Genomic DNA, 13,946 nt, shown 5'->3' with positions numbered 1-13,946 from the left:
TACTTTTATAAAATTTGAAAATAGTATATTAAAGTGATGAAGGGGTGGGGGGAGGGTGAAGGGGAAAATCAAATTCAGACATACATTGTGTTAGATATAAAAGTGATACTATACATATATCAAATTTTATTATTCTGTACACTTTTTATGAAATTTGAAAATAAAAATATAATGGAAAAAAAAAAAGAAAATTAATGAAAAAAATTTATTACAAAAGGTAACAGAAATGTGTGATCAATGGAATCATTTACATTTATCTTGGTGGGGGAGAGTACAAACTGTTAAAATGATGATTTTACCTGTAGTTTGTTACCAAATGGGTATGATACCAATTTTTTTTCAGGGATCTTTTTATAAAAAAGTAAATAGGGTCCTAACAAATATTATTTGGCTGGGAAAAATTCCTAGAATTGCTTTAGTGTCTTTGCAAAGGCCTATTGTGGAGGGTGGGTTAAATTTTCCAAATTTTTATAGGTACCATCAAGCCTATATTTTGCGACAAGGTATGTATTGGACCCTCCCAAAGCCCATTGACAATATTCCAGATTGGTTCTGGTTAGAGTGGAGACTTATGTTTCCATTGCGTCTTAGTCATGTAGTTAGTATCAAAATGCCAAGGTTATATAAGGATCATAAAATATTTGTTGATACCAGGAAAACTATAAGGTATATAAGTAGTCTGACTCCTATTCCAATAAATAAATCAACAACTCAAACAATTTGGTTAAACCCCAAGATCAAAATAGGCGGTTTTAAAATCATTTGGAAGCATTGGATGTTGGCAGGGATACGTACTTTAGAGGATATAATAATTAATGGTAAACTGCTTGAGTTTTCACAATTGCAACATAAATTTGGTTTAAATAAATCACAATATTTTAGATGGTTGCAATTGAAGCAGGCCATTCAGGCGGGGTTCCCTGAATGGAAAAATCTTAATAATTATCATAGCCTAGAATTCTTATGCTTTCAAGTGGCTTCTACTGGTCACCAGGCCGCGATGTGGTATAAATTAATATCTGGATTTGTAAATAAAAAACCAAAACATGGACTTAGAGACATTTGGAGCATTGAGATTAAGCATCAAATTAATGCATCTCAATGGCCACGACTTTGGTCTTGGAGGATGAGATGTACAGTATCAGCATCTATGAGACAAACATGTTTTTTTCTTTTGCATAGAGCTTTTTGGACCCCTGTTCGTTTACAAAAATTAAATAGCTCTAAGTCTAATAGATGTTGGCACTGTCATCTTGAGGCTGGGACATTAGACCATCTTTTATTCTATTGTCCATATATATTATTATTTTGGAAATTTTGGATGATGGATAATCCAGTAGGTTTGACTTATGATACTATTTTATTTGGTACAACAATGAGAGCAAAAAGTCAAATTTCGTCACATAATAATAAACTTTTATTCATATTAATTGGAGTAGCAATTCAACAAATAACATGTAACTGGAAAAATTATGACAGATTAAGTTATAACTTTTGGTGGAATTCGGTATGCCATATATATAAAATGGAGCGCACAATAGCAACACAAAAAAGTTACTTTGGTAAATTTCTGAAGATTTGGAGACCATTAGCAGATTTTTGTAATGATTAAATGTTTTAGACAGAAGGAGTCATATTCCTATCTGTGGGCTTTTGAAAGATGGTCGTAGTAAAATGAGATTCATGTAACATGATCTGAATGTCCAAGAATGAAATAGTGTGCGAATGTGCAGTGCTAGTAATTTCAGGTATTTAACCACTGTACAAATTGATCCAGTGATGCCCAAGATGACTTCCACACCAAAAATACATCATCTATTAATCTTTTCTACATAAATATGTATTTAAAGAACTCAGACGGATACAAATGGTTGTCTTCAAAAGCACTCGCATATAAACATGCGATGGTTGGAGCCATAGTGGCACCTATCACACCACCCTTTATCTGCATGTAGAACATGTGTTCAAACATAAAGTAATTCTTTTATAGCGCAATGTGAGCAATGGTCACCAGAAATTCAGTTCTGTTATTTGAGAGCGCCATAGCTTGCAGATGGTACCGTATGTCTTCTAAAACTGCCTGCTGTGGGATGTTTGTATACAATGATATTATATCCATTATTACCAAGAGTGAACCTGCCAGTACATTAGTGCATGATTGTAATGTGAGCAACATATCAGAAGAATCTTTTACATATTATCGCACTTTTGCTACCTCTTGCTTCAAGTGAAAATCAACTAAATCAAAAAGAGGTTCTAAGATAGATCCAATGCCAGACTGTCAGCAAAAGGTTCAGCAGTCTTTTTGACTTGCTTCTTGAAAGCTTAGCCAGCATAACACCGTCCATTCCTCAGACTCTTCCTATTGGAGTCCGACTCGCTTACTTCCATCAATGTTGGGCCCTCGTAACAACAGTCCAATAGGTCCTAAAAATAGTGAGACAAGATTATGCACTTTGACTACACCACCTCAATCATCCTCCAAAAGAATCTGTTTTCTATTCCAGTCACACCTCACTACTCATCAAGAGCTCTTGACCCTCCTCCAGCTCAACACAAAGGGGTCGAGGGTTCTACTCCATGTATTTCCTCTTACCGAAAGACCTTGGACCTCTGTGTTCTCAAATACTTGATGAAGGAGAGGTTTGCCATGGTCTCTCTGGGAACCCTATTACCACTGTTGGAGAAGAACGACTGGCCATGCTCTCTGGATCTCAAAGAAGCATATACACATATTCTAATTCTCTCACTCCACAGGAAATACCTTTTGGTTTCAAGTGGGAATTTTCCATTTCCAGTGCAAAGTGCTACCATTTAGTCTAGCCTCAGCATCCAGAGTATTCACAAAATACTTAGTGGTAGTAGCTGCAACCCTCCGCTCATCCGGCTTTCATGTATTCCTTTATCTAGACTAGTTGATCAAGGCCCCAACATCTCAGCAAGCTCACCAGGCCATGAATACAACAGTTCCATTATTAGAACTTCTGAAATTTACAGTAAGGTTAAGAGAAATCTCATCTCCAACCCACTCAAACTCATGAATTCATCGGGGTGCTTCTGGACAAGACTCGAGCCTTTCTACTGTAATGGAGGCTTGCCAATCTAATTCATATCTGTCAGAAGTTCTCTACCCTTCAAAGCATCACCGCATGTCAAATGCTGTGTCTTCTACGTCACATGGCATCTACAGTTCATGTAACTCCATTTGCCCATCTTCAACTCCAGGAGCCTCAGTGGATGCTCTCGGCTTAATAGTCCCAAGCTACTGATCCGCTATTCCAGTAACTACAAGTAACCTCGGGGGCTATCACCACTCATTCTCCATACCCCATTCATCAAAAAATATTAACAACAAATGCTTTCATGCTCAGTTAGGGAGCCCACCTCAACGGCCTCCATACTCAAGGCAGCTGGAACTCTCAAGAGAAAACTTTCCACATCAATCTTGAGCTTTTGGCAATCTGGAAAGCTCTACTCATATTCCAAGATTGCCTCCTCAATCAAGTAGTATTCGTTTACATAGACCAGTGGTTCCCAACCCTGTCCTGGAGGAACACCAGGCCAATTGGGTTTTCAGGCTAGCCCTAATGAATATGCATGAAGCAAATTTGCATGCCTATCACTTCCATCATATGCAAATCTCTCTCATGCATATTCATTAGGGCTAGCCTGAAAACCCGATTGGCCTGGTGGTCCTCCAGGACAGGGTTGGGAATCACTGACATAGACAATCAAGTCACCATTTACTATGTGAACAAGCAAGAAGGCACACAGTCTTGCCCACATTGACAATAAATGATCAAAATTTGATCCTGGGCGATCCCTCACAACATATTTCTCAAAGCAGTTTATCTTGCAGGAAAACAGAACATCTAAGAAGAAAATCCGAGCAGACTTCTGCAGCCTCACGAGTGGTCTCGCAACTCGGCTGTCCTACATCAAATATTTGACAAATGAGGGGACACCCCCCAAGTGGATATTTTTGCTTCCCCCCACAGTCACAAACTTCCATTCTTCTGTTCCAAAATCTACACTCCCAATCGTTTGGAGTCTGATGCCTTTCTCCTAGACTGGACAAAAAATTTCCTATGAATTCTCAATATGCCTACTATTGATTGAGTTTTACGAGATTACACTGGCATTAGAAATATCTGTATGGTCAGTTTTATGGGGAAATATTTTAGCACTGCTCTGTTGAGGGAGAGCCATGGGCGTTGTGTGAATGCAGAACTTGTTTGCCTTTAATACCGTATGGGGGAAGTGCATGTTCTAGGAGACTGAAGAGTACAATCTCTTTCACCTTCCCCAGCCCACAATGTGACCTTCAAATGCTGAAGCTTGTATTTCTGCCCTAGCTGCAGATATTTGGGGGGGCAGAGCAAGAGGTAGAGTTAATAGGGGAATGGAGCAGAGGGCAGAGTTTGGGTGTGGCAGATGGGGTTTTATTTTTAATCTTTATCAAAAAAATTGGCAACCTTAGGCAACCTGGTCCCTATGACTTAGCAGGAGGCAGCATGTCCCATACAGCCTTCCATCTCCCATGCTTCTTCCTTTCCTGCTTCTTTTCTTACTCCTAAAGCCACAACTTGTTTTACAGGTCATTAAGGGGGGGGGGGAAGTCATGATGTTGAAGAGACCTACTAAGTCCTATACTTTTTTTTTTTGGTCTGGTCAAGTATAAGAGGGGAGAGTGTGAGTTTAGGGAGCAAGAGTATTAAGAGAAGGGGGCATTGGAGAAAAAAAAAACAACAACCCAACAAAAAAACAGGTGAGAGGTAAGAGAGAAAGCATTGGGACAAAAGGACATAAGGAAGGAGGAGTTGGAAGTATAAATGGGGAGAGTTTATGGTGACAAGAGGAGAAGATATGAGATTAGGGCTGGGGCAGAATGAAAATCACATTTAAAATAAGATCTTACTCTTAGAATTTAAAACCCGCTTACTTCATTTGCCTCTATATCTTGATCAACTTCTTACATACTACTTAACTTTATGGACCCTTAACCTACTTATAATCCCAATAGACAGATTACATACAACTCTAGACACTCCAGCATCTTTTCAGACACTGGTCCAACTCTATGGAATACTCTTCCCATCCATCTAAGATTGGAAATCTCCTTGGAGAAATTGAAATCCAATCTTAAATCCTTCCTATTTCAGGGTGCTTATGTTCTCTAACCTTCCTCTATTCTGCTCAAACTTTTAGCAGAACGATGGCCCTGAATACAAGGTACTCTCTAGATTCACTCTGTTCTTTCTTTCCCTTTCCTATCATACATATTAGTTCCTCCTTTTCCTTTTCCATTTCTTCTATTTTTATTCCTCCCTCTGTTTGCTTAACTTTAGCCTATTGTACACCACATTGATATCTTTTTGTTTTGCAGTATATCAAATTTAAATAAAAGTTGAATAGGGCAGGGAGTGTGGAGTAAAAGGAGGAGGAGAAATGATAAGCAGAGTGAAGAAAGTTAAGGTCATGAGAACAGGAAAAGTAAAGTAAAAGGATAAGGATAGTATAGTGTGGGGTGCCAGAGTGGGGTTAGGATGAGAGGCAGTATGGCAACAGGAGAGGAAAGATATAGGATAGGGAATGAGAGGCTAGGAAAGAAGGGAGGAAGTGGACGGCTTTGTGGGTGAAGGGATAGGAGACAAGTGAGGGAAGTGCATGAGATAGGGAAAGGACAAAGCTGGGTACAGTTTACAGGAAAAAAGACTGAGAAGCGATACAGGTTTGTTGGGGGGTCACAGAGTCCCACTATCTCCGCTTAGGGTAGGAACTGTTATTTTGGAGCTTCCAAGCCCCTCTTATTTTTGCTGAATTGGGAGGTATAGTGTTAGGGCTGCTGAGCCTCTTGTATTGTGATGTGGGATATGTTATATAGTAACATAGTAGATGACGGCAGATAAAGACCCGAATGGTCCATCCAGTCTGCCCAACCTGATTCAATTTAAAAAATTTTTTTTTTTTTTTTTTTCTTCTTAGCTATTTCTGGGCGAGAATCCAAAGCTTTACCCGGTACTGTGCTTGGGTTCCAACTGCCGAAATCTCTGTTAAGACTTACTCCAGCCCATCTACACCCTCCCAGCCATTGAAGCCCTCCCCTGCCCATCCTCCTCCAAACGGCCATACACAGACACAGACCGTACAAGTCTGCCCAGTAACTGGCCTAGTTCAATCTTTAATATTATTTTCTGATTCTAAATCTTCTGTGTTCATCCCACGCTTCTTTGAACTCAGTCACAGTTTTACTCTCCACCACCTCTCCCGGGAGCGCATTCCAGGCATCCACCACCCTCTCCGTAAAGTAGAATTTCCTAACATTGCCCCTGAATCTACCACCCCTCAACCTCAAATTATGTCCTCTGGTTTTACCATTTTCCTTTCTCTGGAAAAGATTTTGTTCTACGTTAATACCCTTTAAGTATTTGAACGTCTGAATCATATCTCCCCTGTCTCTCCTTTCCTCTAGGGTATACATATTCAGGGCTTCCAGTCTCTCCTCATATGTCTTCTGGTGCAAGCCTCCTATCATTTTCGTCGCCCTCCTCTGGACCGCCTCAAGTCTTCTTACGTCTTTCGCCAGATACGGTCTCCAAAACTGAACACAATACTCCAAGTGGGGCCTCACCAATGACCTGTACAGGGGCATCAACACCTTCTTTCTTCTACTGACTACGCCTCTCTTTATACAGCCCAGAATCCTTCTGGCAGCAGCCACTGCCTTGTCACACTGTTTTTTCGCCTTTAGATCTTCGGACACTATCACCCCAAGGTCCCTCTCCCCGTCCGTGCATATCAGCTTCTCTCCTCCCAGCATATACGGTTCCTTCCTATTATTAATCCCCAAATGCATTACTCTGCATTTCTTTGCATTGAATTTTAGTTGCCAGGCATTAGACCATTCCTCTAACTTTTGCAGATCCTTTTTCATATTTTCCACTCCCTCTTCGGTGTCTACTCTGTTACAAATCTTGGTATCATCTGCAAAAAGGCACACTTTTCCTTCTAACCCTTCAGCAATGTCACTTACATACATATTGAACAGGATTGGCCCCAGCACCGAACCCTGAGGGACTCCACTAGTCACCTTTCCTTCCTTCGAGCGACTTCCATTAACCACCACCCTCTGGCGTCTGTCCGACAGCCAGTTTCTGACCCAGTTCACCACTTTGGGTCCTAACTTTAGCCCTTCAAGTTTGTTCAACAGCCTCCTATGAGGAACTGTATCAAAGGCTTTGCTGAAATCCAAATAAATTACATCTAGCATATGTCCTCGATCCAGCTCTCTGGTCACCCAATCAAAAAATTCAATCAGGTTCGTTTGGCACGATTTACCTTTTGTAAAGCCATGTTGCCTCGGATCCTGTAACCCATTAGATTCAAGGAAATACACTATCCTTTCTTTCAGCAACACTTCCATTATTTTTCCAACAACTGAAGTGAGGCTCACCGGCCTGTAGTTTCCTGCTTCATCCCTGTGACCACTTTTATGAATAGGGACCACATCCGCTCTCCTCCAATCCCCAGGAATCACTCCCGTCTCCAGAGATTTGTTGAACAAGTCTTTAATAGGACTCGCCAGAACCTCTCTGAGTTCCCTTAGTATCCTGGGATGGATCCCGTCTGGTCCCATCGCTTTGTCCACCTTCAGTTTTTCAAGTTGCTCATAAACACCCTCCTCCGTGAACGGCGCAGAATCTACTCCATTTTCTCGTGTAACTTTGCCGGACAATCTCGGTCCTTCTCCAGGATTTTCTTCTGTGAACACAGAACAGAAGTATTTGTTTAGCACATTTGCTTTCTCCTCATCACTCTCCACATATTTGTTCCCAGCATCTTTTAGCCTAGCAATTCCATTTTTTATCTTCCTCCTTTCACTAATATATCTGAAAAAATTTTTATCTCCCTTTTTTACATTTTTAGCCATTTGTTCTTCCGCCTGTGCCTTCGCCAAACGTATCTCTCTCTTGGCTTCTTTCAGTTTCACCCTGTAGTCCTTTCTGCTCTCCTCTTCTTGGGTTTTTTTATATTTCATGAACGCCAACTCTTTCGCCTTTATTTTCTCAGCCACTAGGTTGGAGAACCATATCGGCTTCCTTTTTCTTTTGTTTTTATTGATTTTCTTCACATAAAGGTCCGTAGCCATTTTTATCGCTCCTTTCAGCTTAGACCACTGTCTTTCCACTTCTCTTATGTCCTCCCATCCTAACAGCTCTTTCTTCAGGTACTTTCCCATTGCATTAAAGTCCGTACGTTTGAAATCTAGGACTTTAAGTATCGTGCGGCCGCTCTCCACTTTAGCCGTTATATCAAACCAAACCGTTTGATGATCGCTACTACCCAGGTGAGCACCCACTCGAACATTAGAGATACTCTCTCCATTTGTGAGGACCAGATCCAATATCGCTTTTTCCCTTGTGGGTTCCGTCACCATTTGTCTGAGCAGAGCCTCTTGAAAGGCATCCACAATCTCCCTACTTCTTTCCGATTCCGCAGACGGAACATTCCAGTCCGCATCCGGCAGGTTGAAATCTCCCAACAGCAGAACCTCCTCTTTCCTTCCAAACTTTTGGATATCCACAATCAGATCCTTATCAATTTGCTGCGATTGAGTCGGAGGTCTGTAGACTACACCCACGTAGATAGAAGTTCCATCTTCTCTTTTCAGAGCAATCCATATCGCTTCTTCCTCTCCCCAGGTCCCTTGCATTTCGGTCGCTTGGATATTGATCTTTACATAGAGAGCTACTCCTCCACCTTTATGACCATCTCTGTCCTTCCTAAAAAGATTATATCCCGGTATGTTTGCATCCCATCCATGTGATTCACTGAACCATGTCTCTGTGATAGCAACAATATCTAGATCTGCCTCTAATATCAGGGCTTGCAGATCATGAACTTTGTTGCTTAGACTGCGAGCATTTGTGGTCATCGCTTTCCAGCTATTTTTCAGCGATAATCTCCTTCTTCGTATGGATTTTTGTGTCATTTCACTTTCCGTTGCAATACTAAGAAATGAGTTGCTGATATTGCTTATGTTGCAGCCTTTACTACTATCACATCTTTTCTTTTGCCGGGGGTGGTCTTTATAATTGTCCTTCGTACATACACCACCCCCACCTTCTAGTTTAAATGCCTGGAAAAATATTGTCTAAATTTCTCTGCAAGGTTTCTTTTTCCTGCTGTAGTAATATGTAGCCCATCAGTGCAATATAGCTTCTTGTCCTTCCATGTATTTCCCCATCCTCCTATGTACCTGAAGCCTTCTTGATGACACCAGGCTCTGAGCCATCTATTAAAGTCCTCTGTGTTTTTCACTCTTTGCTCTCCTTTTCCATATGCAGGCAGTATTTCAGAAAAAGCTAAAGTCTTTACAAAAGGTTTCACGCCCTCACCAAGCTCCCGAAAAGCTTTCTGTGCTGCAAGTGTGGAGTTGTTGGCCAGGTCATTTGTTCCCAGATGGATAACAACATCAGTGTTAAAATCCTTAGTTTCTTCCTTAACTATAGTCAGTATTTGCCTGGAACTCCTGGTAGCTGAGGATCCTGGAAGACATTTCACTATTTTGGACTCCTCGCCCTGTGTTCCAAGGTTAATGCCTCTGATGATGGAATCCCCCAACAGTAATAGTTTTCTGTTTTTGGCTTTTTTATTTGTACTTAGGGTGCTCTTGTTCTCTTGAGTTTCCTTCATTGGTTCCAGTCCCACCTCCCTTCTGTTTTCCTGAGTATCGCAGTGCACTAGTGGAGCGAAGGAATTCTGTAGAGGTAATATTAGTGAAGGTGGATGTTTCTGTGTTACATGTCGCAGTCTTCCTGAGCCTACTGTGACCCATTTATTCCTGGGCTGTTTTATTCTTTGAGGTAGAGGTGGTAAGTTGGTATGATTTTGTGGAGTGATGGAAGCTGCTTTAATTGTATTCAATTCCTGTTTAAGTTTGCAGAGCTCCTCCTTAATACTGGCAAGTTGAAGACAGATGGGGCAAGCCTTAAGCCTCCAAATAGTATGTCTTGGAATTATAGCACCACAGTGATTGCATAGAATAAAGGTCATCTTGATTGGTTGTGAAGTCCTGATTATATGGGTCTCTATATATGAATAGTGGTCCCTGGGGTTGGTGGGACTATAAGTAAGACTACTAGTAAGGCAGAAATATAGGCTCTATACCACCTAAAACACAGTATTTTAAACAAAACTGCAGGAAGAAGAAATAAGATTTAACAGAGGAAAGAGAAGGATTTTTTTGTGCTTTTTTATATTTTTTTTTTAGTAAGAAACAGGGAGGAGAAGAGAAATTAAGCAGATATAATGCTGAAAACCAGTGAAAAGAGCAGAATATGAAATGGTAACTTAGCTTTTAGAAGTTCACAGGGCAGCCTTGTTTCAGCAATGTCCCAAAGATAATGCAATTAACCTTAGAAGTAAAACAGAACCCCTCCCTTCTCCACCTAATCAGCAGAAAACAATGGCTGAATACTGGTAAGACAGAAATATAGGCTCTATACCACCTAAAACACAGTATTTTAAACAAAAATGCAGGTTCTATCAGTGCTACCCTAAAACACAGGATTTATAACAGGATTTTCCCTACTTTAGTCCCCCTGAGCCACAGACACCAGAAATATAGGCTCTATACCACCTAAAACACAGTATTTTAAACAAAAACGCAGGTTCTATCAGTGCTACCCTAAAACACAGGATTTATAACAGGATTTTCCCTACTTTAGTCCCCCTGAGCCACAGACACCAGAAATATAGGCTCTATACCACCTAAAACACAGTATTTTAAACAAAACTGCAGGAAGAAGAAATAAGATTTAACAGAGGAAAGAGAAGGATTTTTTTGTGCTTTTTTATATTTTTTTTTTAGTAAGAAACAGGGAGGAGAAGAGAAATTAAGCAGATATAATGCTGAAAACCAGTGAAAAGAGCAGAATATGAAATGGTAACTTAGCTTTTAGAAGTTCACAGGGCAGCCTTGTTTGTGATGTTGGTGATGTTGAGCCCCCTCCTATTTGGCACATTTACTGAATCCCCTGTTCATAATGTCATTGCATTTCACCAATGCTGGTGATTAATGACAATGAAGAAGAATGCTAAAGTTCCTTGCTGCTTCAATTAAAAGATAGAACGGGAATCTGAAGGTTTTAATGTGCTACTGGCCTGGATAACTTGGGAACTTCTGTACATCTTTCTGCCAAATGGGTAATCTGGCCCAGAAGACCTTGCTTGCAGACATGTTTCATTTATAGGTAGTACAACTACCAAACAGTGGGATTTTGAGTGCTCAAAAATAATACTAAACCAAACACAAGTACTGAAGAAAGCAATAGACTAATTTTCCACTTATTTCCTCTCTTGCAGCTCTGGGACCTGGCTGCTGGCAAGATGATCTCTGAATTTACAGCACATAGAGGCCCTGTGAACATTGTGGAGTTTCATCCCAATGAATATCTCCTTGCATCAGGCAGTTCTGACAGGTAAAGACAAAGCAGAGGAAATTAGAAGCTAGCTTTTAAGGAGCCAGAATGCCAAGAATGGGTGCCATGGGGAGAGGATAGAGGAGCAGGCAGAATGGAGGCCTAAGAACATAACATATGAATTGCCATACTGGAACAGACCAAAGGCCCATCAAGCCCAGCATCCTGTTTTCAACAGTGGCCAACCCATGTCCCAAGTAGTAAAACATTTTATTTTGCTTAGCCTTGAAATAAGCAATAGATTTCCCCAGGCCATCTCATAGTAACATAGTAGATGATGGCAGATAAAGACCCGAATGGTCCATCCAGTCTGCCCAACCTGATTCAATTAAAAAAATTTTTTGACCTTTTTTATGACCTTTTTTTTTTTTTTTGACCTATGGACTGCTCTTTCAGGAAATTAGTTAAACCATTTTTAAACCCTGCTAAGCTAACTGATTTTACCATATTCTCTGGCTGCGAAGTCCAGAGTTTAATTACATGTTGTGTTAAGAAATATTTTCTCTGGTTTGTTTTAAATCTACTACTTAGTAGCGTCATCTTATGCCCCCTAGTCCTAATATTTTGGGAAAGAGTAAACAAGTGATTCACATCTACCCTTTCCACTCCACTCAGTATTTTAAAGACCTGTCATATCACCCCTGAGCCGTCTCTTCTCTAAGCTGAAGAGCCCTAGCCATTTTAGCCTTTCTTCATAGGGAAGTTGTCCAATCCCTTTTATCATTTTTGTTGCTCTTCTCTATACATTTTCTAATTCCGCTACATCTTTTTTGAGATAGGGTGACCAGAATTGCACCCAATATTCGAGATGCAGCCATAGTTTAGAGTGAAACAAGGGCATTTTAACCGTTTCAACTTTGCTTTCCATTTCTTTCCTGATAATTCCTAACATTCTATTTGCTTTCTTAGCCACTGCCACCTTACATTGAGCCGAAGGTTTCAGTATTTCCTCAACGATGACACCTAGATCCTTTTTCTGGGCAGTGACTCCTAATATGTAACCCTGCATCACATAGCTATAGTTCAGGTTCCTCATGCATCCCACATGCATCACTTTGCACTTGCTCACGTTAAACGTCATCTGCCATTTTGTTGTCCTTTCTCCCACTCTCATAAAGTTCTCTTGCAACTTTTCACGATCCTCTTGCAATTTAACAACTTTGAACAATTTTGTGTCATCAGCAAATTTAGTAATCTCACTAGGTATTACCATCTCTAGATCATTGATAAATATGTTAAAGCAACGGTCACAGCACAGACTCCTGGAAACCCCACTATTTACCTTTCTCCATTGAGAATATTTACCATTTAAACTTACTCTCTGTTTTCTGTCTTTCAATCAGTTCTCAATCCATAATAGATCTTTACTTCCTATCCTATAAGTTTTTAATTTCCTCAGAAGTCTTTCATGAAGTACTTTGTCAAATGCCTTTTGAAAATCCAAATAATATAATATCAACCAGTCATCTTTATCTACATGTTCATTCACCCTTTCAAAGAAATGCAATAAATTTGTGAGGCAAGATTTCCCTTGACTAAATCCATGTTGGAGGAGGACACCAAAGAGGTTCCGCAGATGGTAGATCCTTTTTTTTGTTTGTTTTTGTGTTTTGTTTATAATTCTTTATTCATTCTATAATTTACATCAAGTGTACAGTAATTATCAACAATTAAATACATCATCACTTGAAGAAATCTATAACATCATTCAAAAATAAAATTTGGGGTAGATCATTTTCTTAAGGGGATTCGGATGGCTTCCCATTCCTTTCCCATGCATCAAGATCTTGGGATATAGTGCATGCTCGGTGGAAGACTCCAGACACCCCTTTTCAGCTGGCACGGTCCAAGTCTCAGCTTTATCCTGTTGCTGAGCCTGCTAAGGATTCGTTTCGGTCTCCGATTGTGGATGCTGTGGTTTCAATCATTGTCAAGAGGCATATTGTTCTGGTGGAGGGGAGTTTGGCCTGAGGGATGCTGGGACCCCTTCTCTCTCTCCTCTGCCGGGTCCTTCCCCCTGTCCGGTCTATGAAAATTAGGTCAATGTAGGGAGGTGGTCAACTATGGAGGTATGGCACAGTGGCTAGAGCTCTACAGCCTCAGCACCCTGAGGTTGTGGTTTCAAATCCTACACTGCTCCTTGTGACCTTAGGTAAGTTACTTAATCCAAAAACAATCAAATTCCATATTTACTAAACTGTTGTATACATATCACATTAGAAGACAGCTGTTCAAACAATGACAGAATAAAACTTTATTTTAAACAGGAAAAGCCTCAGAACCCTGTTAAAGAGGGAAACCTTTCTTGTAACTAGAAAGGGTAAATAACTTCATTGACAGAAAAACCTCTGTGGCATAGCTATATGCTTACTAGGTCAAAAAAAGAAAAATGAGTAGGGAAGCTTTAGACTAAATTTCATAAGATAGATCATTGAAATAAATTTGTTGTAAAGTAAGAAAAGT

The 13,946-nt window shown here is 40.3% G+C and overlaps 1 protein-coding gene across 15 annotated transcripts in view; it reads left to right on the top strand.

The window, feature by feature from the left end:
- The window catches only part of KATNB1 (katanin regulatory subunit B1), a 301,411-nt gene that overhangs the window by 118,767 nt on the left and 168,698 nt on the right, over positions 1 to 13,946 (top strand). For all 15 annotated transcript variants that reach the window (XM_033941729.1, XM_033941728.1, XM_033941724.1 and 12 more), the window contains one exon: positions 11,368 to 11,483. In XM_033941729.1, the coding sequence (XP_033797620.1) occupies positions 11,368 to 11,483 (116 nt within the window). The remainder of the gene's footprint in view (positions 1 to 11,367; positions 11,484 to 13,946) is intronic.

This window comes from Geotrypetes seraphini, chromosome 4, assembly GCF_902459505.1.
Source record: "Geotrypetes seraphini chromosome 4, aGeoSer1.1, whole genome shotgun sequence".
NCBI lineage: Eukaryota > Metazoa > Chordata > Amphibia > Gymnophiona > Dermophiidae > Geotrypetes > Geotrypetes seraphini.
Note: the sequence above shows the minus strand (reverse complement) of the source record. Positions and strands in the feature narration are given on the sequence as shown.